We start from the raw sequence: 23809 nt of genomic DNA, 5'->3' as shown, positions 1-23809 counted from the left end.
AACTGGTCCACAGCAGCAGGTCACATTCTGGCTCGGCAATGTGCAAGGTTTTGGTACGCCTTCACTATGGCAGCTCTAGAATAATCCCTTGGCCCTATTATCATGCCCTTTTGGACATCAGTCAAATCACATCCTTTGCCCATGATGATCATTTTGCACTCTGCTACAACTGACTGGTGTGCTCGTTTATTTAAATACGTGCAGCAAACACTGTCATGTGGCATCGGCATGTGATGTCTCGGGCCCAGTTCATTCCAAACCAGGAGTGGTGGTAATATTCTGATGGTACTGTGATAGTGGGCGAAGGGTGGAACATCTCAGAAACCGCCAATTTTGTGGGATGTGCTAGAGCCGTTGTAGTGAAGGTGTACGGAGAATGAGCTTCTCACGCTCTAACATCTGTCAACATCTGCTTCTGGCCTGTTAATGAAGAGCTCCGGCTTACCTTTAGCATCGATGATCATCACATATCGCATCCATCTTGCTCTCCCTGTACCACTGCCTGAGGTTTGGTAAAGTCCGCTGTTTGAGTTCCTCATCCATCTTCTGGCCTATAGAGGCTCGTGGAGAAGTGAGCGCTGGTGATGGTCTCATTTCTCCTGCGGATGTGTCAGAGCGAGAGATTAATGGAGATCTAACGGTGGAGAAAGCAATGCTGGGCTCTGTCCCAAGTGGTAAACTGCTGTTGCTTAGTGGCTACCTGTCACAGTCAGGAGCAGTGCTTTTGGACTTCTTCTTCTTATTGAACATGTTGTACACAAGGCATCTACAAGAGAGATAAAGGTTTGATCAAAGAGATATGTGTGCATACACCTAGGCAAAAGTATTGGGACACCTGCACATTACACCCACAGGGTTTTTTATGACATCCCATTCTAAATCCATAGGCATTAATATGGACTTGGTCCCCAGCAGGTCTAGTTATTGTTGTTGTTCCTAAACGCTTCCACTGTTCAATAATACCACTCACAGTTGATGGTGGAATATCTACGAGGGAGGAAGTTCACCAGCTGACTTGTTGTTGTTATTGTTGCAGCGGTGGCTCCTATTACATACAGAACCACGCTGGAGTTCAGTGAGCTCTTTAGAACCTCCCATTCTTTCAGACTGCATGACTAGGGGGTTGCTTTTATACACCTGTGGCAATAGGACTGAATGAAACACCTGAATTCAGTGATAAAGATACGTGTCCCAATACTTTTGTCCATACAAAGTATTTCTAGTGTACTGGTGTATTTTCAGAACTGGTGTAATTCGTCAGCCTTATTGTTCTTGGTCATTGATGCCCAACTTTGGAGGAATGCTTAGGATCATTGCTCTGCTGGAAGACCTTCACTTGCGGCCAAGTTTCAACTTTCTGACTAATACCTTGAGGTGTTTTAGTATTTCTGAGGAATCCTCCTTTTTCATGGTGTCATCTACTTTCTGAAGTGAAAACAGCCCTAAAACATGATGCTGCCACCCCCATAGTTCATGATGTGCACCTCCTTTCTGATGTAGCGTTTGTTAGCATCTCATAAAATGGTTTGTACAGTTACTTGTGGTACTTTTGAATTTTCCCATTGCAACTCTAATTTGGCAGGGGACCAACCAGAAGCTGCACTGGAATTCTTGGCCACATCTAGTTTCTCATGTGATGCGTTTTCATATATCCGTCCAATATTGATACGCAAACACGTATAATATGTAACTGTATCTAACTGGCTCAGCATTGCAGACAAATAATGCAGTAGTTTAGCCTTACTTCTGGAAATGACAGGATTCAACAGATAACTGTGTAACTACCATTTAAATAGCAGAGCAAAAACACAATCATCTCGCCAGACTTTCCCTCTACATGAGTTCTCCTCATTTTTTCTTTATCCCCCAGAGCCTGCGTGATATTGGGGGTGGTGTTTATGCTGTCCTCCTTGTGTATCCTGGGGAAAGCCATCCATGACCTTGCCACCAAGCTCCTGCCTGAAGTGGTGAGTGCATTTCACTGTAATTTCTGATGTTCTGACATTTGTGACGTGACGAGCCGTGCAGTCCCAGATCCGGTTTTGTCATATGTGACATTGTTTTATATGTGGGATTGAAATACGTTATATTCCTGATACAAGGCAATGCGATTAACTCTCAACAGCCAGATGGTCAGTCCAAGTCAACATTCCTCATAAATGTGTGCTGAGGAGAAGGGAAATGAACGGCAGCAGAGAGGGAGGTTTGCTGTGGTAGTAGCAAGGTAACAGAGCTCTTAAGCATTTGTGGTGATGTCTCTGTTCTAACTAAATTAGAAGGCCTAAGGGCGTAGGTTTGATTTTGACATGGATGGGGACATAAAAGTGCTTACGATTACAGCCTCTCACACGTTAGGAAGAAACGACAAAGCCAGTCCCTGTTAGCGTTGTGAGTCAGGGAGGCGGGAAAGAGACCTGTTAATCATTTGTGTACAAAATACAGTGACCAGACCCTGATGGACTGCTGTATTTAAATTTTTAACAAAATTATTGCTATTCAGTAGACACTGGATATTGTTAGGGACATGTCCCTATCATCCCTATCCAATTCTACGCCTTTGTGAAAGCCCATATCACCAAATAACAACCACTCGTAACACATGTTTGAAGAAACTCTTAAAGAAATGACCGAATGTGGCCACAGGGGGCGCTGCTGCAGCAGCAAACAAGAATAAAAAGCATAAAAATGAAGTTTAAAGGAACCAAAGAAGCGAGCTCCAACACGTTCTCGGTAATAAGCCCAGCAGTCAGCCACTGGAACTCCTCGATAGCTCCTGTGATGCTGGTAAAGAGGAAACTCGGCCACTGTTATCAGATGCAGAGCAGAACGGCTCTGGTTTCACAAGCTCCCACTACATCTGTCTCACTGTTGACCCAATGCTGGATTGGATGTTTGTATAGCTGTCTTAGTGTGTTACTAGTCTGAGCACCTTAGGATCGTCTAGATCACTAAGGGTCTACCAGCCAGCCAAAGGAAATGTATGGAGCACCATACACCATAAAAGAAATTATGCCCATTAAATCTGTCCAAAAACAGTATAGACTCTGAAAATTCTCCCAACCGCTGGTGGATAGTACCAGGCTTGAGGTGTTCGACCACTATTTACACAAGATATTATCATTTTCTGAGTAAGAAACACAACACTAAGATATGTACTCATTTGAGATTGAGACTAATTGAGATTTGAAGGACCTTTTCTTGATGTAACGGTTCTTTACCAATGTAAAGCTTTTAAAACATTGCTCTTCACAAAGCCGTCGCTTCAAGAACCCTTTTCTATCACCTTTATTTTTTAAGAGTAATTGTGAAACGTCCATGCTTTGGAGCTGTAGTGTACGACGAAGAATCTCAAATTGCTGTTATTTATAAGATCAAGTAAACATTGTTGTTCCATCCTAGCAGGACCATAAAAGAGGTAGAGTAAATCATTTGTCTTCCATGGTGCAGCTCTCCTTGGTAACCATTAGTTTGCACTGCTGCGTAATTGCCGGCGGCCAAAGCACACATCAGTTTTATCAGGCCTGGCCTAGCTTCAGTGTGGCTAGGCAACCGAATACCAGCTGCTGTTTTTTTTTTTGTTGGTTTCTTGTCACTTTTCTGCCCTAAAGTCATTCAATTAGCGGCAACAGCAAAGCTCCAGGCTTCAGATTCCAACCTCCCCCACTGTTCATTCCTGTTAGGAGAGAAACAAAGACTCCGACGTATATGAGAGAAAAACACTGAGGAGAGAGAGAGTGGATAGAGAGCAAGAAAGAAACTAAATCCAGGAAAAGAAAGCTGTTTGCAGTCACATTTGGAGCCACTGTCCTAATTCAAGTCAACATTTAGCAACATCAGGATTTGGTTCATTAAAAAAAAACAAAAAAACAAACAAACAGCTAAATATAGTCCGGATATTTTCATCCTTGTTCATTTCTCAGACTCGGGAACCTGTCTGGGGCTCACACGTTTTTTCCTCACACCCTCTTCATCTCCTCAGCCTATGAAATGCTAATGAGAACGCCTTCTCACGACAGCGATGGGTTTCCGTGTCAACGAGACTTCGCCAAACCCACCCGAGTATCACAGGCGCCGTCTTCAGCTGTTGATTACTCCGCTATGGATCCCGGTAAACCCATCTGTAGTCCTGAAATGATGAGAGATGATTCTTCAGATTTCTTTGTGCAGGAGCGTAGGCGCTGTTTCCGTTATTCTGTTCCGATACTCCAATCTGGGTCGGACCAACCAGATGCTTGCAGAACCGGAAGATAGAAAACAGGTCAAAACATGATCAAAGACAAACAGTAGGAAAACGCTCGGTATGCTTAACTACACGGAGGCGATGAAGCATACACAGGTGAAGGCCATCAGAATTCAGGAGCAACAGGAGCAATGAGCGCAAGAACCTTTATGGTTGAGGGTAGTTGACAGGCACGTGAACCATGTAGCGTAGTGTTCAAGTTCAAGAGTTTTATTGTCATATGCACAGCAGAAACAGACAGTTACGCTGTACAATGAAATTCTTACTTTGCTGTCCCTCCATTCACCAATAGATAAAGATAACAAAAAAGAAATTAACAAATAATAATAAAAAATATGTATATACAAAGTAAATAAAGTATAATAATATAAGTTGAAGTAAAAAAATTAAAGTAAACTTTCCTTTTTACAATTAAAAAAATGAAAATAAAAGTTACATGTGCTTGAAGAGCAGCAGCTATAAAGTGCAGGTTGCAAGTAAGAGATGTAAACAATAGTGTGCAAGCAGCAATGTAAACAGTGTTCTGACTGCAGCAGTACAGTGAGTGTAAGGTGCAGTTAAAATCAGATTAGAGTTTAAAACCAGTTCAGATAGGAAGGGTTGGAGAGGTAGTGCGTGAGGTGTTCACAAGCCTGATGGCCTGTGAGTAGAAACTGTTTGTGAGTCTTGTGGTCCTGGACTTCACACTCCTGTAGCGTCTGCCTGAAGGTAAAAGTGTGAAGAGTGTGTGCTGGGGGTGTGTACTGTCCCTGATTATGTTGTGGGCTCTCCTGGTGACTCTGTTATGGTAGATAGTGTAATCCAGAGAGTCCGCAGAGCCAGGAGGTAAAGCCGGGAGTGTGACGGTCAGCTTGTAAGGCCAGAGTTAATTGATGATAACTTCTATATTTGTTTTCTCAAGGAAAGTATAATTACCTCAGGGCCTCCTCTAGACCTCTATAGATCTAGCCAGTCCTGCTAATCGCTGTGATTTCTGACCAGGGCTCTAGATTGATGGATTGAAATCTCTTGTTAAGCCAGGTTTGATTCAGTGTCCAGCCAAACGTCCATAACCAGTTCACGTCAGTCTTCACTATGATTACTCTGAACTCTCTGAACCTCCATCAGCCAACATTGAACATTCTGGCCAATCAAGTCGCTTGATCCATATAAAGCTGCTTTCAGATAGCGGAGAGTATTCCACCTAAAAAGCCAACACATCCTGGTTCTTTCGATGATGCCATAGAAGAACCACTACTATGGCACATCCAGAGAACCATTTGAAGTGATTTTAAGGGCGTATGGGTGGATGCAGATTCCACACATTCCACTAATTTCCACTGTGTAGATGGATTCTTGTAGATGGAGGGTCCTCCGCTTGCCATGTGCCACTTTTCATGAGACGCTTAATCAATCAACAGCAGTGCAGAACGGAATAAGCAAAACCAAAAGCACGAAAGGTGTGGACATCACAATCTTGGCTAAACCATTGCTCTGAGGTGCCCCCATTGATCCGCTATTAATGACAGTTCGTGGAACTGGCAGGTTTAGCCATTCAAGAAACTGAGCTGAGGAGGGAACCACATCTGGCTCCGTGAGCCTGTGTCGAACTTACCAGAATTAGCTGTCTCAACCACTACCCAAGTCAGTCATAAAGGTCGCGAGGAAAGACCCAGGCTTGGGAAGTACCCAGACCTGGCCTGTCTTGATTAAAAATGTAGGAGGAGTGAAATTGGTTTCTCAGCTGTTGTGTAGGAGGGAGGCAGACACGCTCGTTCGAGCCCTGAGAGGAGTAGAAGAAAGGAGCGAAAAACAGCTCAGTTTCCTTCATCAGAGGCTGGTCTGTGAATAGGCACTGACGTTTCTGCTGGGTTGAAAAGACTCAATGTTGTTACTGAGAAGACGAAGAAGAAAGAGACGCTAATTTGCTGTTAGGATTCTTTTAGATTTTAGACACAGGCTGGTGTTCTGGGGAACAGTGTGTGAAAGCAAAGATAAGCCGTTGATTAAGGTGGTGAATTTTAGAATTGAACTAAAACATTAATTAAATAAAGAAATACGACCTTTACTTTTCTGGTCATGATTATCAAGACTTTACTAGTCATCATTACAAAGACTATCATTGACACTCTGCTATTTATAATTACTAAGGCAATACTAGTATAGTTACTTTACTGGTCATCATTACAAAGGCTATCAAAAGCCCTGTTCAGACGGGATTAGATTTGGTAACGCTAAGGAATTAGGGTTGGTTCAAGGGTTAGGTTATGTTTAAGGTTCCAGTCATTTACCTTCAGCTTGGAGTTCAGTTGAATGTTAGTGGAATGGCAGGTGAGCATCTACAAGGCATCTACAGTGGATCATCCTGTCATGCTGGCTAGGTGTGGTTAGTAAACCGGGAACACTTGCAGGGATGGAACGATGCAAGACAGGATAACACAGGATAACAGCAATCTAGTCGACAGAACCGGAAACAAACTTAACGTGACAACTTAGGCAGAACTGGGCAAAAATAACAAAACAGGGGACTGGGAGGAATACAGAGCTTGGTACAAGGGACTAGGAACTTGGGACAGGCTGCTAGGACCTTGACTCCCTGTCCTGGGACAGGCACGGACAAGCACGAAGCCAGGCTTCGGACAGGCTGGGCCCAAATCAAACAAAATCATGAAGCCGGGCTTCAGACAGGCTGGGCCCAAATCAAACAAAAGCACGAAGCCTAGACCTTAAATAACCCTAAACCTAACCCATCTTAGGGTTACTTATAGGACTACATTGAATTATTTATAAAGATTATAATTACTATACAAGCAAACTGATAAAACCTTCATGAAAACTGAAGGAATATTCTTCCTCAACTTGTTCCAGTGATCTGACTTCCATGACAGTCTATAAGGCTTAAATTTAAAAGCCATGCCTTCTGTTCGTTCTCTCAGCAGCAGATTTTAGTTTAGTGTTACCCTGCTATAACTTCATTACTCAACACACCCGCTATTAACCAAGACCCTCGTAAACTTTAAGTCTTTTGTTAAGTCTGTTTTGCTATACATATGATTTGTTTATTTATTAAAGGGTCACAATATGAAAAAAACATTTGATCAAATTATAAGTAATATAATACATAAAATCACCATCATTGAAATAATTTCATATTACCTATGATGTACCTAAAAGAATCAGAACTGGATAACAGAGATGTTATATATTATATCACATTCTATTATACAGAATAGTCATAAATGAAGTGTATAAAATCTAGAAATGAAGTATATAAATATTTAGGCCTTACTGCAGCATTGCTCAGATCCTGTTGGAGAACACCTCTGAGAAACATCTCAGTGGAAAGTCACTCATATCTTCCGTGATGGTGCATTAACGAGCATGCAGTGTACACAGAGCGGCTTTATTTGCTGTACATACAGCTAGAAAGATACTGCAGGGTGGATAAGGCACTACCCTGAAAGCAGAGGAAGGGTCCATGGCGTCAGAAATCACACCAGCTGACCAGGAAGTATATTTTCATCCCATTTCACACCAGAAAGCGTTATGACACCTGAAATAAGTCATTATATGAATATTTATGTAGGGGCAGTGGTGGCTCAGCGGTTAGAGCTCCGGGATATCGATAACAGGGTTGTGGGTTCGATTCCCGGGCTCGGCAAGCTGCCACTGTTGGGCCCTTGAGCAAGGCCCTTTACCCTCTCTGCTCCCCGGGTGCTGGAGTTGGCTGCCCACCGCTCTGGGTGTGTGTGTGTACTCACTGCCCCTAACACATGTGTGTGTGTGAGTGTGTGTTCACTACCAGATGGGTTAAATGCGGAGGACACATTTCGCTGTACAGTCCACACTGTACAGTGACAAATACGTGCACCTTTACCTTTATGTCAGTTGTAAGTTGTTATGTAGGTGTTATGGAGAATTGCAAATGATATTCTACAGTAATATTTACCAGGAAGGCCAATTTACAGTCTTCACAGTCAGAAAAAAACATGCTATACAGGTGCATTTTGTCCAGTGTAAAAGTAATTCTCACAACTGCACATCAGTGCTCTTAGGGTCCGATTCTGTATCTTATGTGTAGTCAAAACAAGGCCTATGGACTCAGTGCAGATGTAACAGTAATGGAATATGGTACAGTTAGGTTCTACAAAAAGATACTGAAGAGAATACAGTCCCAATAGACCTGCAGCAAACCTTCTCAGCACCCCCAGCATCTGCCAGCATACAACCTAAAGTGTAAGCCATCATTATGGTGTACATATATAATCCCATGAGCAGCAGTAATGTAATGGAGGATAAAACACCAGTAAATGCCAGAGGAACTGCAAACCTCTCCTTCTTAATAACGGTCCAAAACGTTTACTTTGGTTAGCCTGAGGTTTGTTCGATACTGCTTTGCTGGTGGTTTAGTCTTATACTAGATTTCTTGTCCTTCATTGGCACAGCTCTAGTCTTCACGTTAACTCCAAAGACGACCAGAAGCTTAGACTGTAAATTAGATGTTGAAAGCTCCCTTAAACCTGCACTAATGAGACACTGGTCAGCTATGATTAAAACCACTGATAGTTAATGTGAACAGAATTGATTACCTAATTCCAATGGTACCTCTCGAGGGGGTCGGATCTACATATTAAGCAGAAAGTGAACAGTCAATACTACAAAAACTGGGCAAGCATAGAAGAATCTGAGTCACGCTGAGAGGAACCGAGTTCGAATGGGTCGGAACATCTCCAAAACATCAGGCAAGTCTTGTGGGGTGTTTCCAGTATGCAGTGGTCAGTACCTACCTAAAGTGCTCCAAGGAAGGACAACCAGTGAATCGGCAATCGGCAGGGTCATGATGGGGACCCTAGGCTCATTGATGCGATCCATGGATGCCACGCCTCACGACTCACAGCACTTAAAGCATCTGCTGCTAACATCTTGATGGCAGATACCACAGGAAGCCTTCAGAGGTCTTGTTGGGTCCATGCCTCAGTGAGGCAAAGCTGTTTTGGTGGCATAAGGTTAGACTGGCTGGTTTTTAAGTGGACTACTTTCTCATTTTTGTCCTAGGATGATTTCCTCTTCAGTGTATCCATTGTGAGCGGGCTCATGTGTGTCATCCTGGCTGTTGCCAAGTTCATGCTGGGAAGGGTGTTGACGAGCAGAGCCCTAATCACCGATGGTAGGTACACACACACACACACACAAGCTGCTGTAAGCTAATGATGGCAGTAAGTATGGCACCCAAGTTTATGAGCAGCATGCATCATCCCTTTCCATGTTCTCCTTTTGGCTCATGTAATCATACACACACACAAACACACACACATAACAGACTGCATCATAGCCTCAGGACTCCAAGCAGCCCAAGAACAGTAAGAACAGACCAATCTCCAGTAAATCCAGACTTCTTTCTTAGACTCAAAAAATAACTTCCTGTAAGATCAGTGAAATAATCTAGTAGAAGGAGCTAAGAACCTACGCTGTATGGACAAAAGTATTGGGACACCTGATCCTTGATTGTTTCTTCCAAAATCTAGGGCATTAAAAAAGAGTTTATCCTGCTTTTATGAGAGTAACTGTCCAAGGAAGAAGGCTTTCTGATGGATTTTGGAGAAACATTGCTGTGGGGATTTGATAGCATTCAGCAAACAAGAGAATTCGTGACATCAGGATGTTGAATGATCACCATCCCACCTTATCCCCAACTCCCCAACTCATCCTAAAAGTATTGGAAGGCGCACCACCCATCATTCCAGAGAACACTGCTCCACTGATCCACTGCTTAATGCTGAGGGGCTTTATACCCCTCTAGCCCACGCCTGGCATTAGGCATGGTACCAATAGGTTGAAGCTTCTGCTCCAGAGAGTTCCATCTATTGGCTGTACTTCTTTACAGGGACTAGGCAAGCTGGTCTAACCAAGTTAGACCACCAGTATGACTAAGCTTGACCATGCTGCTTGACCAGCATGACCAGCAAAACCAAGGTGACCAACCAGCATGACCAAAAAGACCAATCTGGTGCTGGTTAACGAGTTCATCTGGATGACCAGCTTTCAACCACCCTGACCATCAAAGGCCAGCTTAGACCATCTGAAACCAGCTACCAGCAAAAACTGGTCCTGAGCTGGATTTTTCAGCAGGGTAGTATGACGTGCAAAAGTAACACCTTTCTGAACTACTTGGATAGGCAGTCTGTTTGCCATTTTTTTAGTACCTCATGGGAAAGAATATATGTGGTAGACTTCAATAAAGCCCCTTTAATGACGCAACACTCAAGGTTTACAGATTCTCCTGAAAGACACTGACCAACTCAGCAAACAGGAAGGACAAAGAAACAAATCTGTGGGTGCTGAAAGATTAAAGGCTTTTCAACAAGTGACAGAAAGAGCATCAAAGCCCGTCAGGAGAAACACTGTTTCCCTTGCTGTTTCTGACCTTCTTTGATGCATGAAGTGCATTATCCGTGCTCCCGAACAGCTAGAACATTAAAGCCAAGGCCATCGCTGTTGCAGATTTAATGAAATGTTACGTGCTTCAAAAAACTCCCAAAAAAACAGAAGACTACTATTTGGCAGATTCTTCTGTTTGGAGATTTGCCATCATTGCTTCTGTAGAGAAATACTGTGATCGATTCAAGCACAAAGTAGCCTTGGACCGAACTCTGAACTCCCTGAATTACAAACACCTTTTGCCAGTTAGGTCTCCGAGATCTCCTTAACACAGAGGTTCACTTACTTTTTCTAGCCTGCAACTCTGAGCATTAACTCTAATGGGCTCAATAAAAGACTGGTGGTGTGTTCTTAGTTTAGTTAGAGTGTGTTTGTCTGTATTCTTGACTTAGATAATGATCACTCTGTATATATTATATATGTATATATTTAAAAGAGATACTATAGGTCAGGAGCCTTTGAGCTACGAGAATTGGAAGTATCCATTTATTTATTATTTATTTATTTTTCTCCTGTAGGTTTTAACTCCATGGTTGGGGGGATTATGGGTTTCTCCATTCTCATCAGTGCAGAAGTCTTTCGACATCACCCTTCTGTCTGGTACTTGGATGGCACGGTGGGCGTACTGATTGGGCTCATCATTCTAGCTTATGGAGTAAAGTAAGCACAAGCAGTATCTGCCTCAGATTCAACCTTGAGAATGAATGTTGTGTGGGACAGAAATAACGGCGGCCGTGAAACTGCTTAACCCTTTCGACCACTATTCAATGTCTCTTCTTGCCTTTTTGCCACAGGTTGTTAATTGACATGGTACCACGAGTAAGACAGACCAGGAACTACGAGCGTTTCGAGTGAGCCCGATGGACGAGATACAGAAGAAGAGGGTAATTGTACAGACATGGACAGGTCCATGCTAAAATGCCCATCACCCTCAACTTCTCACATCTCCACTTCCAACAAACACTCATTTGCATCCAGCCAGACCCAAGTAGGAAGAGTTCCAGCAGTGACGCCATCTTCATCCGAGCCGTTGGTTCCAAGGCTAATCATCACCTGCTTCACTTGATCTTCAGAGCCAATCTGTTAACCAGCAACACCTCAGCAGAAGAAGATGGAGAAGCAGTTATAAAGACAGTGATGGTTTTTAAGTTTAGCCCTGACAAAGGAACCACCATCTCAGTGAACCAGGGTGGTATTGAGAAATACTTCACTGAGGTTCTTTTCCATCAATGCTCTTCATGCTCTTCATCCACCATCCTTACTTCAAACCTAGTTCTTGTTTTTCTTTTTCTAACTCACATCTGCAGTGTAATGTGTTGGAGGTCATATGGGTGTCCTGCTGATTCCAACCTCACACCTCAGCACATTGCACCTCCCAACCCTTCCACTTCTCCAGCTAACGAAGCCCAGGCACCCTAAAAAAATTTAAAATTGCTATAAATATACAGAGACCTGTACATTTGCCAAAGTAGTCCATGAGACTAAAAGCTCAATTGTCCATTCTCAGAGCAAGCATGGGGTCAAGGGACCAATATGTTCCTCATAAGAAGAGTAAACAGGAGAGCACTCCTCCAGAACTACTAAGGGATATGGATAGGAGAGGCTACTATCAAATTGTGGACCAATCGCAGACCCCATACCTGCAAAACATGTAAATAGTGTCATGTTAGCAATTTTTCCCTTGTAACTTAGTAGCTATAGACCTTCTTTAGTGCTTCATTCATGCTTTTTACTACTTCTACCCCAAAGTATCTGAATAATACCTGAGTATTTATTGGTTATATTTAAATACATTTCTTTGTTTTGTTTTTGGAAGCTTTATCTTTTACCAAGTCACAGAAACTGTAGCCTAAACTACTACAAATGTGATCAGCTGAGCAGAAACCGTTATGTTTAATGTAAGGAAATGGTGATAGTTAAATTAAATTACGCACAGTTTAATACATCATAAATTCATGCCAGGAATCTACGTCCCCTCACCTCAGATTGCTACAAACTACACCACATTTCACCAAGCCCAGCAAAGCTAAAAGAGCACAAATACCTAAGAAACAACCAGCATTGAGCACCTGTTAAGACACTGAGAAATAAGCTGAGTGCAGAATTTCTGATAAGATGTTGGAACATCATGAGGACATGGTGAATCACAAACATCTAAGGACCATAATCACTATCTAAGAAACGAATGAGCAGCATGCCTTAAAGATCATGCTTGGCTTGTTAGCATGTGTTTCTGGCTGATGTCAGTCCATTTACGCTACCACTGGTATGCACTAATGCACTAACACATCGCTGCCACCTGCTGGGGATAGTTTCAACTGCAGTCAGAAACATACATTTTCCCCCTATTCCCCCCATCTCTTAGCATGATGCTAGTCAGTTGTTGGTTGACGTAATAGAAATGTTCACCTCCAAACATGACTAAATTGGGGCACAACTTCCAGAGCCAGACAACTTTTCAAGAAATAAATAGAAATGAATTAAGAGGAGTTATATTTAAATTTCTACATTTTGGGAGGAGGACCACAACTCTGACCTCCTCAGCCCAATATTTACACCTTTGTGATGAACAACTTTGCACCCACATCCATCCTTCATCCATGAGCTCACCTCAAACAAGGGGGTCCTTGGTTTTACACGCTTCTACCTTGAAACCACCCCTATAACTTCAATAACCCAATAGTCTTGTGGCTATAAAAGGACGTGACATATCGCTGCTTTGCAATGCATGGGCAGTTTCCAGCATTACAGGTGTCCAGCACCAACAGACATCAGCATTACATGATATTCCTACTCCTTTCTAGGAATCGGAAGTGCTGGAATTTATTTTTTGCCTAGTACTCTACTTTGTTATAGTCTACTTAGCAGTGCTATATATTTCATTACACGAGAGAGAAAAAATCTCTAAATCTGATCCTTAATGGGCTATAATGTGGCGGATCAGTTCAGACTAATCTGCGATTTGCTTGGCATGGACTTCTGTGCCTGAATCCAGAAACCACAGGATTTGTCTTTCTTTTTTTTTACACCAGGAGGGATCCAGATTAGAACAGCCTAAAGGATCTACCAGTGCTGAAGTGTTTTTTTAACAGATCAATCTCTTTAATATAAGATTTATGGTGTTATAATGGCATGGTTTGAAATCACCCCTGTGAGATGAAAAGCCAACGGCTATGTACAAGCAAGAGCTTGAAGGTCAGCTAACAGAAGAGGCGGGGGCCAGGGAGGGTTTGTGAGGACACAGGGATCTTTTTAGCAAAGGTTTATTAAGCTTGAATCTGAATAAATGTCTAATGCTACTACTAAAGCACTGCACTGGACCACAATCAGCAGCAGTATTGACATTTTTCCCTTGAAATCTGTCTGAAATCTACAAGGTCAGATGTAGCTGTAGGTCAGAAAGTCTCAGGTAGACCCCCCCCCCCCCCCCCCCCCACACACACACACACACACAAATGGTTGCAATGATAGCTAGCTAGAATTGGATAGCTAAAGCTTGGATATAAATAATTAATAATCATTTAATGGCTAAAAACCTAAGGAACTGTTACATACGGAAGTCTGGTATTTGGGGAAGGTTTGTTGATGTCCTGACAAGGCCTAAATACCTGTATGCATCTGCCCATCAACTCTAAAAGCTCATGTACAGTTGATGGCAGACCGACTTCTATCTACCAACAGCTATCTATACTTATCAGTCCATAAACAGATCACAACTACTAATACATATACATTCCCAGCTATTTAACCCCCAATGCAAATTAGGTTTTCTAGCAAAATTTACAAACTTCTAGCTTTTTTAGCTGTGCAATAAACCAATCAAACAAGACCAGTTCAAATAGCTCAACATAACTAATAGAACAAGCCCTATTCCAAACTCATCACAGAATTACACTTTTATTGATAACTGCAGATAGGATTCAATCAAGTATCAGAAAATCCTAGAAGAAAACCTCACACCTTCTGTGAGGAAGCTGAAGCTTGGGCATCATTGGGCCTTTCAACAGGACAATGATCCCAAGTATACCTCAAAAGTCCTCCGAGGCTTGGTTTCAGGAAAAATCCTGTAAGATTTTGCTGTGGCCATCACAGTCGCCAGACTTGGATCCACTAAGAAAATCTTTGATGGCATATGAAAACGGCGGATGCAGCAGCAAACCGAAGACTAGGAGGAATGTTGACTAGGAGGAACGCTGCCAGAAGCTGGTGTCTGGCTGTGCATCACATTTGCAGCCGGTCATAAAAGCAAAAGGTACTAAGTACTAAAGATACTTAAAAAAGTGTTTTTTTGCGTTGAATGTGAAGAATGCACTTGTTCTATTAGTTGTGTTGAGATATTTAAATTTGTCTTATTTGATTGGTTTATTGCAAACAGCTGAAAGTTGATCAATTTTACTAATAAACAGTCAGTTTTGAAGTTTTGTGATGTCATAAACAAACAAAAACGATATATCTACCTATTAAAACTACTGCAGTTTAGTGCCAGTGAGTGTTTTAGCTCAGATTTTTGAATGATACAATACAAAGTCAGCCAATTAGAAAAGAGACTATTTACATAACTACATTACTGTCAGAACAAAACCTTGTCTCTCAATTTCTGTCTTATTATTATTATTTTAATTATTTTGTCTTATTGTTTTTGTTTGTTCTGTTTTTCCCTGTATCTCTCAATTTGGTACTGTCAGTTAACCCACCCGTTCTTAGCTCCCCCTAGCACTTGCAATGCCCCTAAGATGACAGGGACTTAACACGTCTCATCCGTTTCATGCAAAGTCAGCCACCGCCTCTCCAGCCACACTCTGCTCCACCACACCACACAAGAGTAATGAGGGGAGAGAGTGCCATCTACCCACCCAGAGAGTACACAGCCAGTTGTTGCCATTCTGGAGATGCAGGGTTTTGTTCCGACAGTGACCTTGTTGACTGAAACTCAAATATTTCCCATTGACTTTTTACTTTTACTTGTTTACTTTCCCCTCTGTATGCCGTCGTTCCCCCTAGACCAACCATCAATGCTGTACACTTCACCCTTCTGCTCATTGGCTACAGTGTGTCCGGCTGCTGATCATGTTTCAGGAGCTAAACTTGATGACATAGATCCACCTTTAATATATTAACCTGCATTACTTATTTTACTATAGTTTTACTATAGTGTTTAAAAGCACAATGGAGAACAGGTCTGATGCCACATGCTACATGTTTAAGGACAGAAGTCTTAATAGGGAATGAGCACACTGCCCAGAAAAGCACACAGACCTTTACAGCTCTTCTTGTTTAACAGTAAAGAAAGGAAAGAAAGAAAGCACATGGTGTACAAACAGAATCACGAACCAAGAATGACTTATAAACGGCAAATACCAACATTATTTAAATAAGCCGCCTTTGTGCTGAGGTAATGTAGTCTGTATATGCTGACTCAACGTATGATGAAATGTCTGGCATAATTTATTCATCTTTTCTACTTTTAAGTTCATTTCCAACCTTTGCATCATTTGGGCATACTTAAAAAAGGGGAATTCCACCAACTTTCCCAAGTTCATTCAGATGTAAACAAGGTCATTCAGAGCGGGTCTGGCGCGAAACATACCAAGTCACAAGTGGTTATGAAAATGCTATATACTGATAGTTCTGAGAGACAAATTTTATATATTCATAAACTCAGAAGACACATGTAGGTTCACTGATGGTCACCCGTCAGTCAAAGCATTGATTACCTGGTTTCAGTGGTATCTGTCAGGGGGTGGGATCAACATATTAGGCAGCAAGTAAACTGTCAGTTCTAGAAGGTGATGTGCTGGAAGCAGGAAAAATGGGCAAGCGTCGAGGAATCTGAGCCACTCCGACAAGAGCAAACTGTGGCCAGATTCCATAACATTACAAAGACTTGTGGGGGTGTTCCCAGTATGCAGTGGTCAGTACCTATCAAAAGTGCTCCAAGAATGGGCAACCGGTGAACTGGCTACAACAGGGTCACGGATGCCGAAGACTCATTGATGCTCATGGAGGCCATATCTGCTGCGAATGTCTCGATGCCAGATGTTATGGCGGATCAGTGTACACCCATTAACCAGCCTGTTATGGCCATCTGTCTAAAATACTGTGGGTCCTCCATATGTCACCAAATCAGCTCACTCTTCAAAACCTTGAGATCGCCAACGAGATGTTACAGAAGGTTATATTTAAGTCCTGTAGGTTGTGAGGTGGAGCTACAGGCTGCATCCCACAAGTAAACAGAGCACATGAGCACACCCAGCCATTCGGTCGTTAAACAAGGCCTAGAAGTCTTGGTGAGGTCTAGCTCTGTCCGCTGTCGGCTCTGACCCAGTGGTCTGGCCATAAGGATCTGGCCCCTGTCAAAGTGGCTCAGGTCTTCACACCTGCTGGTTTCATCCACGTCCAACATGTCAACTATGAGAACCTTTATGAGAACTGTTCAGTTGCTATCTAACAGATATCGCTGACCTTGACATTGTTTCCAAGATAATGAATGTGATTTACATTATTTGAGTGTATAAGATATGTGCATTGTAGACACTGTAGGCCACTGTGTTTCTCTACAATGGACCATTTCACCCTAAACTCACTCTGAATGACTTTGTTTACACCTCAACTCACTAAATTACGCAGATTTTTTAAAACATCACTGGAAATCCATCTTTAAATACACACATTCAACCATCATTAGGAAATCTGGCGACGCTGGGATTCCTACTGCTTCAGCTTCTTAAATGTAAAATGACATGTAAAGCTCTATATGATAAATATAACCTTGTACAATAGAGAGAAGGAGTGTAATAATCTCGCTTCCAAACAGATCATACTTAACAATACTGTGCCAGGTCTAAAGGGTTTGCTGTTGACAGCCGCGTCTCCAGAATACCACGTCTGTCGGTGTATAGGCCCAGTAGATCTGGCACTGTGAGACACTGTAAGTTATGACCTGACGTTGATATGACTTGAGTGGGATCTGATCTCGACTCAACATCTCAGCTCACCTACAGCACACTGATATGTATCCCCACTACTGTTGGAAGACAATCATAGGCCAGCTCACATTGGCTAATTGCACTCTGTAAGGATGCTCGTTGTGTTCTGATGAGTTTCATTTCAACTGTATTTATTTAGTGTGTATTTATTTAGTGTTTAAGTGTGATACATATTTGACTGTTCTGTTGAATTGTTCCTTTTGTTTGTTCCACAAAAATGAGTGCTTATATTATCTATCATTATAACCCAATAGGCTGGTGATTTAATGTGTTTTTTATGACCGGCCATCAAGTGTTACCCTGTTGGTTTACGTCACAACATGCTGTTTAATACAGTCAATGCACTGACCGCTGTCCGCCAACGTTAGGTCAACTGACATTGGTTGAACAGTGGTTATAAGTACTGGATATTTTGGAGTGTGGATTTCTTTCAGATGCATCTCGCTCTATTGTAAATCAGGACTACATAGTAGGCCTGAGTTTGAACCACGGGGACAGTGGTGGACTAGTTGTGTCGTCTGGTAATCGCAACGAGTGACTGATTAATTATGTATTATTATAAAGTTATGGAGGTCACACAAGTGTCAACGTATTCTGCTTGTTGCTGTAACTGTACAAACTCTCTTTCCAGACTCCAGGAGAAACTGTAAAAAACAGCTGTATGTTGTTATGTACTATTATAGTTGATCTGGACTAGAGCTGACCACTGAAGGTCCCCTGGCGCACGTGCTTGTATTCATGCTGTAGTGTATAGCCTTAGCTAGATAGATAGCAATAGTCACTGCTTAGATGAGCCACCAACCTGGCAAAAGCAGGATTTGTGAGTTAGCCCGATATCACCAGCCAGAGGACAAGGTTGTCCAACAGAAGAAAGGTCAGGAACATTTGTGCTGGGCAATCTTTGCATTTGTATGAAGCCCTGCATTAATAAGACTATGTTGTGGCCACTACTTAGTAAGGTGTGGGAACAAGATCCTAAGTTGTGGCCACTACTTAGTAAGGAGTGGGAATGAGATCATAAGTTGTGGCCACTACTAAGTAAAACAAGGGAACAAGATTGTGGTCAAGTAGTGGCCACTACTTAGTAAGGCATGGGAACAAGATCCTATGTTGTGGCCACTACTTAGTAAGGAGTGGGAACAAGATCCTTAGTTGTGGGCACTATTAGTAAAGCAAGGGAACAAGATTCTACGTTGTGGCCACTACTTAGAAAGCCATGGGAGTGTGATCCTAAGTTGTGGTCACTACTTAGTAAGACATGGGAATGAGATTGTAATTTGTGGCCACTAGTTAGTAAGACGTGGGAACATGATCTTTACTAAGTCGTGGGCACAATTTAGTTTTCTTTATGTGGGATGTCACCATAGGGGCTCCAAACATTTGGTCAAAATTTGCTTTGTTAAAAGAAGCCCTCCTGCTTTGCATTGCATGGGCAGAGCAGCAACAGTTTCTTAGGACGTATCTCAAATCGTCACTTCATTCAGTATGTAGTCAACTAGTCTGTCAGGATTGTATCAGCTGTGTACGCACAGGCTTACATCAGGAAACAAAAGCTTCCAGCTGAATGGACAGCTGTGGTCATGTCAGGGTTCTGTAGTCGGCTTTATCGCCATAAGAGGATCTGGGTCTTGGTATCTAAGGAAAAATTATTGGGACTTGGACAAAAATGCATATGATCACACCGTGTTGTAAACAGAAGTGCTCCAAACCTGATACATTTTGATCCATGTATATTTATCTCCCCACTTGAGATTTTTTTTTTACCCACAACTAGCCAATTACCAAATGTTCCTATCACATGTAGTACTCCCGACACTGGGAGGGTGAGGACTGACACATGCGCAACCAGCCACTGCCTCTTTTCAAACTGCTGCCAATGAAACGTCACCTGGCAACCAACACGCTCAAAGGAAAACTAATGCATCGCCTAGCATCACACTGAAGTGACGACAGGAGAGCGATCTACCTACTCAGAGAGAGAGCAAGGCCAGTTGTGCTCTTTGGGGCTCCGGCTGCTGATGGCGGGCAGCATGATTTGGGTTTTCGAACCAGCGATACTCAGGTCATAGTGGCAGCACTTTAGTCCTTAGATTCTAAATTACGAGCTTGAGTCAATATGTAAATTTAGCTACATGCAGGCTAACACAGCAATATACAATCTCCAGAACAATATAAGACTGGCAACCTTAGAAAAACACCGCAAGCAAAACAGCAAGCTACTCAAATGAGGTTAGTTATGTTTCTTTGGCCGTAGTAGAGTAGCCCACGAGTGTTATCCTGCGTGTAGCTTGGCTGTAGCATTATTCAGATTTCGTCTTGTTATCAACCTCGGATATCAGAGGAGCCAGTGGCATTCAGGAGAAAGATTTTCACAGGACAAAATATATGCCAGGTTTGGAACATGTAGCTATTCTGAACAATCGCATTCATTTCTGCCATTCAGAAATCTAGCTCCAGAAATCAAGTTCCTAATCTGGGAACGACAAGACCACAGAATGGCACGCAACTTCAGAGGCCTATCGTTAACAGCTGCCTGCATTAGACTTTCAGAGTGAGATATAGACTGATCAGCCATAACATTAGAGAAAAATATGAATTATCTTCATCTACAGTAGCATCTGTCAAGGGATGGGATTTGCATATAAACAGGCTGCGAGTGAACAGTCTTGAAGGTGATTTGATAAGTAGAATAAATGGGCAAGTGTATGAATCTGAGACAAGCTGACTGGGTCAGAACTTCTCCAAAACATCAGGCAGATCTTGTTGGTTTTTTCCAGTATGCAGTGGTCAGTACTCACCAAAAGTGCTCCAAGGTCATGAGCACCTAAGGCTCACTGATGCGATCCATGGAGGCCCCACCTTACCACTTGTAGAACTTAAAGCAACTGCTTCTTATGTTAGTCTTGGTGCCAGCCAGACCCCAACAAGATCTTGTGGAGTCCATGCCTGAATGGTCAGATCTGTTGTGGGGGCACACGAGGGACCTACTCAATATTAGGAAGGTGGTGCTAATGTTATTGCTGATCATTGTATCCCATATACGGAATTTTTCACAATCACCTCGCCTTCACACCGCACCAGAACAGCTGACTGTAATTGGTCATTCTGACGGGTAGTCCAAGGTCTTCCTCTTCTTGTCAAGGTGGGCAGTCCATGGCCAGGTTAAGCAGTGAAAAGCAGTAGTTTCTCTGACCAAAGGCAGAAGTCTGACCTGCCTGTTTGAGTGTATCGTATGATGTGTTGCCACAACAAAAGTTTCATTCCACATGGTGACTAAAATATTATATATATATATATGTATTAAACTCTTTGAAGTACAGAAATGAGAAATGTAATGTAAATATTTAGGTGTGGAAATTGTGACTGATTAATTGTGTATTATTATAAAGTTATGGAGGTCACACAAGTGTCAACGTATTCTGCTTGTTGCTGTAACTGTACAAACTCTCTTTCCAGACTCCAGGAGAAACTGTAAAAAACAGCTGTATGTTGTTATGTACTATTATAGTTGATCTGGACTAGAGCTGACCACTGAAGGTCCCCTGGCGTGCACGTGCCCCCTGCTTGTATTCATGCTGTAGTGTATAGCCTTAGCTAGATAGATAGCAATAGTCACTGCTTAGATGAGCCACCAACCTGGCAGAAGCAGGATTTGTGAGTTAGCCAGATAACACCAGCCAGAGGTGTCCAAGGTTGTCCAACAGAAGAAAGATCAGGAACATTTCTGCTGGGCAATCTTTGCATTTGTATGAAGCCCTGCATTAATAAGACTATGTTGTGGCCACTACTTAGTAAGGTGTGGGAACAAGATCCTAAGTTGTGGCCACTACTTAGTAAGGAGTGGGAATGAGATCATAAGTTGTGGCCATCAAAATATTGCTAAATATTATTATATATATAAATATGTATTAAACTCTTTGAAGTACAGAAATGAGAAATGTGTAAATATTTGGTGTGGAAAGTGTGTAATGTGCTTATATGTCCGCCTGTTATTAGCTGCACTATAAACTGCTGTCAGTTACCGGTTAGCTTATTGCTATGCTATGGAAGAAGTATGCTTGTCCCAGTGTCAGGGCTGCCAGTTCTTACGCATTGACCGTGAGGCTCACACAATTGGCTCTAATCTCGCACAGGGCTTGCCATTTCTTACATATTAATACTGACCCCTCGTTCCCCTTTCAAAAAAAATAAAAACCTCCATATGACAATTTGACAATTTGACTACTAACAAAGTTTCCTACAGCAGCTGCTTCAGATTTCACTGATTAAATATAAACTCTGGATTGGCTGAGGTGGCCTTCTGAAGGAGTTGAAGAGCACCCCCACCCCCTACCCCCCCACTCAGCCCATTCTGGACTGGACCAGCCTGAATCTCACTCCTGTAAAGCTGTAAAAGTTACCCTGCAGTGTTGCAGTGATAATGCTGCAAGAAACCTGGAAGCTCCGAATTTTCTCCAACTCAGATTTTCCTACGATCCCACTTAAAAGCATTCATGCAACTTCAGCTGTTTGAGGTTGGAAAAAAAAGGAACGCTCACAGTAAACTAGTGCTTGTTTGTCATCTGTGTACCTATAAAAAGCTCACAGAACAGCTTATCCATGCAATTTTCCAGATATCCTGCCGTGTAGAAAGATACTATAAACAAACGCTGTATGACGCACAGACAGAAACAGAAGACAAGACGAGACAAGACAAGACCTGCACATGGAATTTGGCCTCCACCTTTAACCCAACTCTCATTAGAGAGCACATGTGCCCGGAGTGGTGGGCACCCATCACTGTGGTGCCCATGCCTTGCTGAAGGGTCCTTAACAGTGGCAGCAAGCCCATGTATCAAAACCCACAACTCTGCCAACAATAGCCCGGAGCTCTAACCGCTGAGCCGCCACTGGCTCACAAAGATTTCTCTTGAAAAACTCTCCTGAAGGATTGTTTAAATAGATTTTTCTTTGGTCGGAAGTCGTAAGCTTCATTACTTGACTAATTTATGACTAAATTATATTAAGTGGAAGCTCTGAATTTACAACTCCCAATCTTCTGCAACCCACCAAAAATGTGTTAACTTCAGCTTCAGAACTGTGAAACTCTGACTTCCCAATTGGGAATGACCAATTACTCAAGAAACTCCACCCAATGTCCTTTGGGGAATTAACAATTTAGGGACATTCTAGTGTTGTCCCCACCTCAAACTTCCCAGTTCATTACAAGTTCTGAATTTTCCAGTACGGAATCTCTTGCAACCAACCTAAAACATTTCAATTCCAGCTGTTTGCATGAATGCATGAACAACAAATATACTAATATGTTTCCTATGTTCTCAAAGAAGCTGGAGAAACTAAAACTTTCCAATTGGAAATGATCAATTACTCAAGATTCTCCACCAAGGAGGTTGGAATCTTCCCCGTCCCCATGATGTAGGCAACATCCGAGCCTTTTTGTACAACCTGATATACACATTTACTACATAGAGAACTAGAAGGTCGATTACAGACACAGCCTTGGTCTCTGAAAATGCTGCATGCATGCAAATACGCAAGGAAATCTCCTAGGTTGTTCCCTGTGGCTGAATCTCATATGTCTTGAAATAATGGCTCCTTTGCCCAGTGCAGTACATGTGCAATAGGGAGCCGCTCGGGATTTGGCCTGTGTAGAATAAATCTGCCCCACAGAGGAGGAGGATACCCACTGTAAATATTTCACTGGTACTGTTGACAGTGTACTGTACAGTATTCCTGTAGAACCCTGGACAAGGTGGGCAGTTGTGACCGAAATGTTATCTGGAAAATAAAAGCCGCTTTAGAGATCGAACTCCTGTGTGGTCATCTGTTTTGGTTCCTGTGCTGTAGATGTTCTGGTGATACTCTGTGAGCAGGTACACTGGTCATGGGATGAGGCTGGCTGCCCTGGAGAACCCGGACAGTTAGAAGCTGAGGACAACTAAGATGATGCTGCCATCTAGAGGACACAGCATGCACTGTATGTACTGTAATGTACTGTGTGTTTCTTAATGTTTATAGATTATAATATTTTATTCCTACTTAAGTATATTTTTAAAGATTAAATAACAATGTTATTTTTATTAATTATTTCAGTATTAATTAAATCAGTTCTAAAATTCCCTTCAGTCAAAAACAATAACAATAATAATAATAATAATAACGCAGT

At 42.3% G+C, this 23809-nt stretch overlaps 1 protein-coding gene across 1 annotated transcript in view; it reads left to right on the top strand.

Annotated features, from left to right (window-relative positions):
- The window catches only part of tmem163a (transmembrane protein 163a), a 79038-nt gene extending 55605 nt beyond the window's left edge, over positions 1-23433 (top strand). The window contains exons 5-8 of the mRNA XM_072686516.1: positions 1871-1967; positions 9275-9386; positions 11176-11317; positions 11452-23433. Of these exons, the coding sequence (XP_072542617.1) occupies positions 1871-1967; positions 9275-9386; positions 11176-11317; positions 11452-11512 (412 nt within the window). The 3' untranslated portion in view covers positions 11513-23433. The remainder of the gene's footprint in view (positions 1-1870; positions 1968-9274; positions 9387-11175; positions 11318-11451) is intronic.
- The last annotated feature ends 376 nt before the right edge of the window (positions 23434-23809 follow it).

This window comes from Salminus brasiliensis, chromosome 8 (genome assembly GCF_030463535.1).
Source record: "Salminus brasiliensis chromosome 8, fSalBra1.hap2, whole genome shotgun sequence".
Lineage (NCBI taxonomy): Eukaryota > Metazoa > Chordata > Actinopteri > Characiformes > Bryconidae > Salminus > Salminus brasiliensis.
This window is presented reverse-complemented; position numbering and strand designations above follow the sequence as displayed.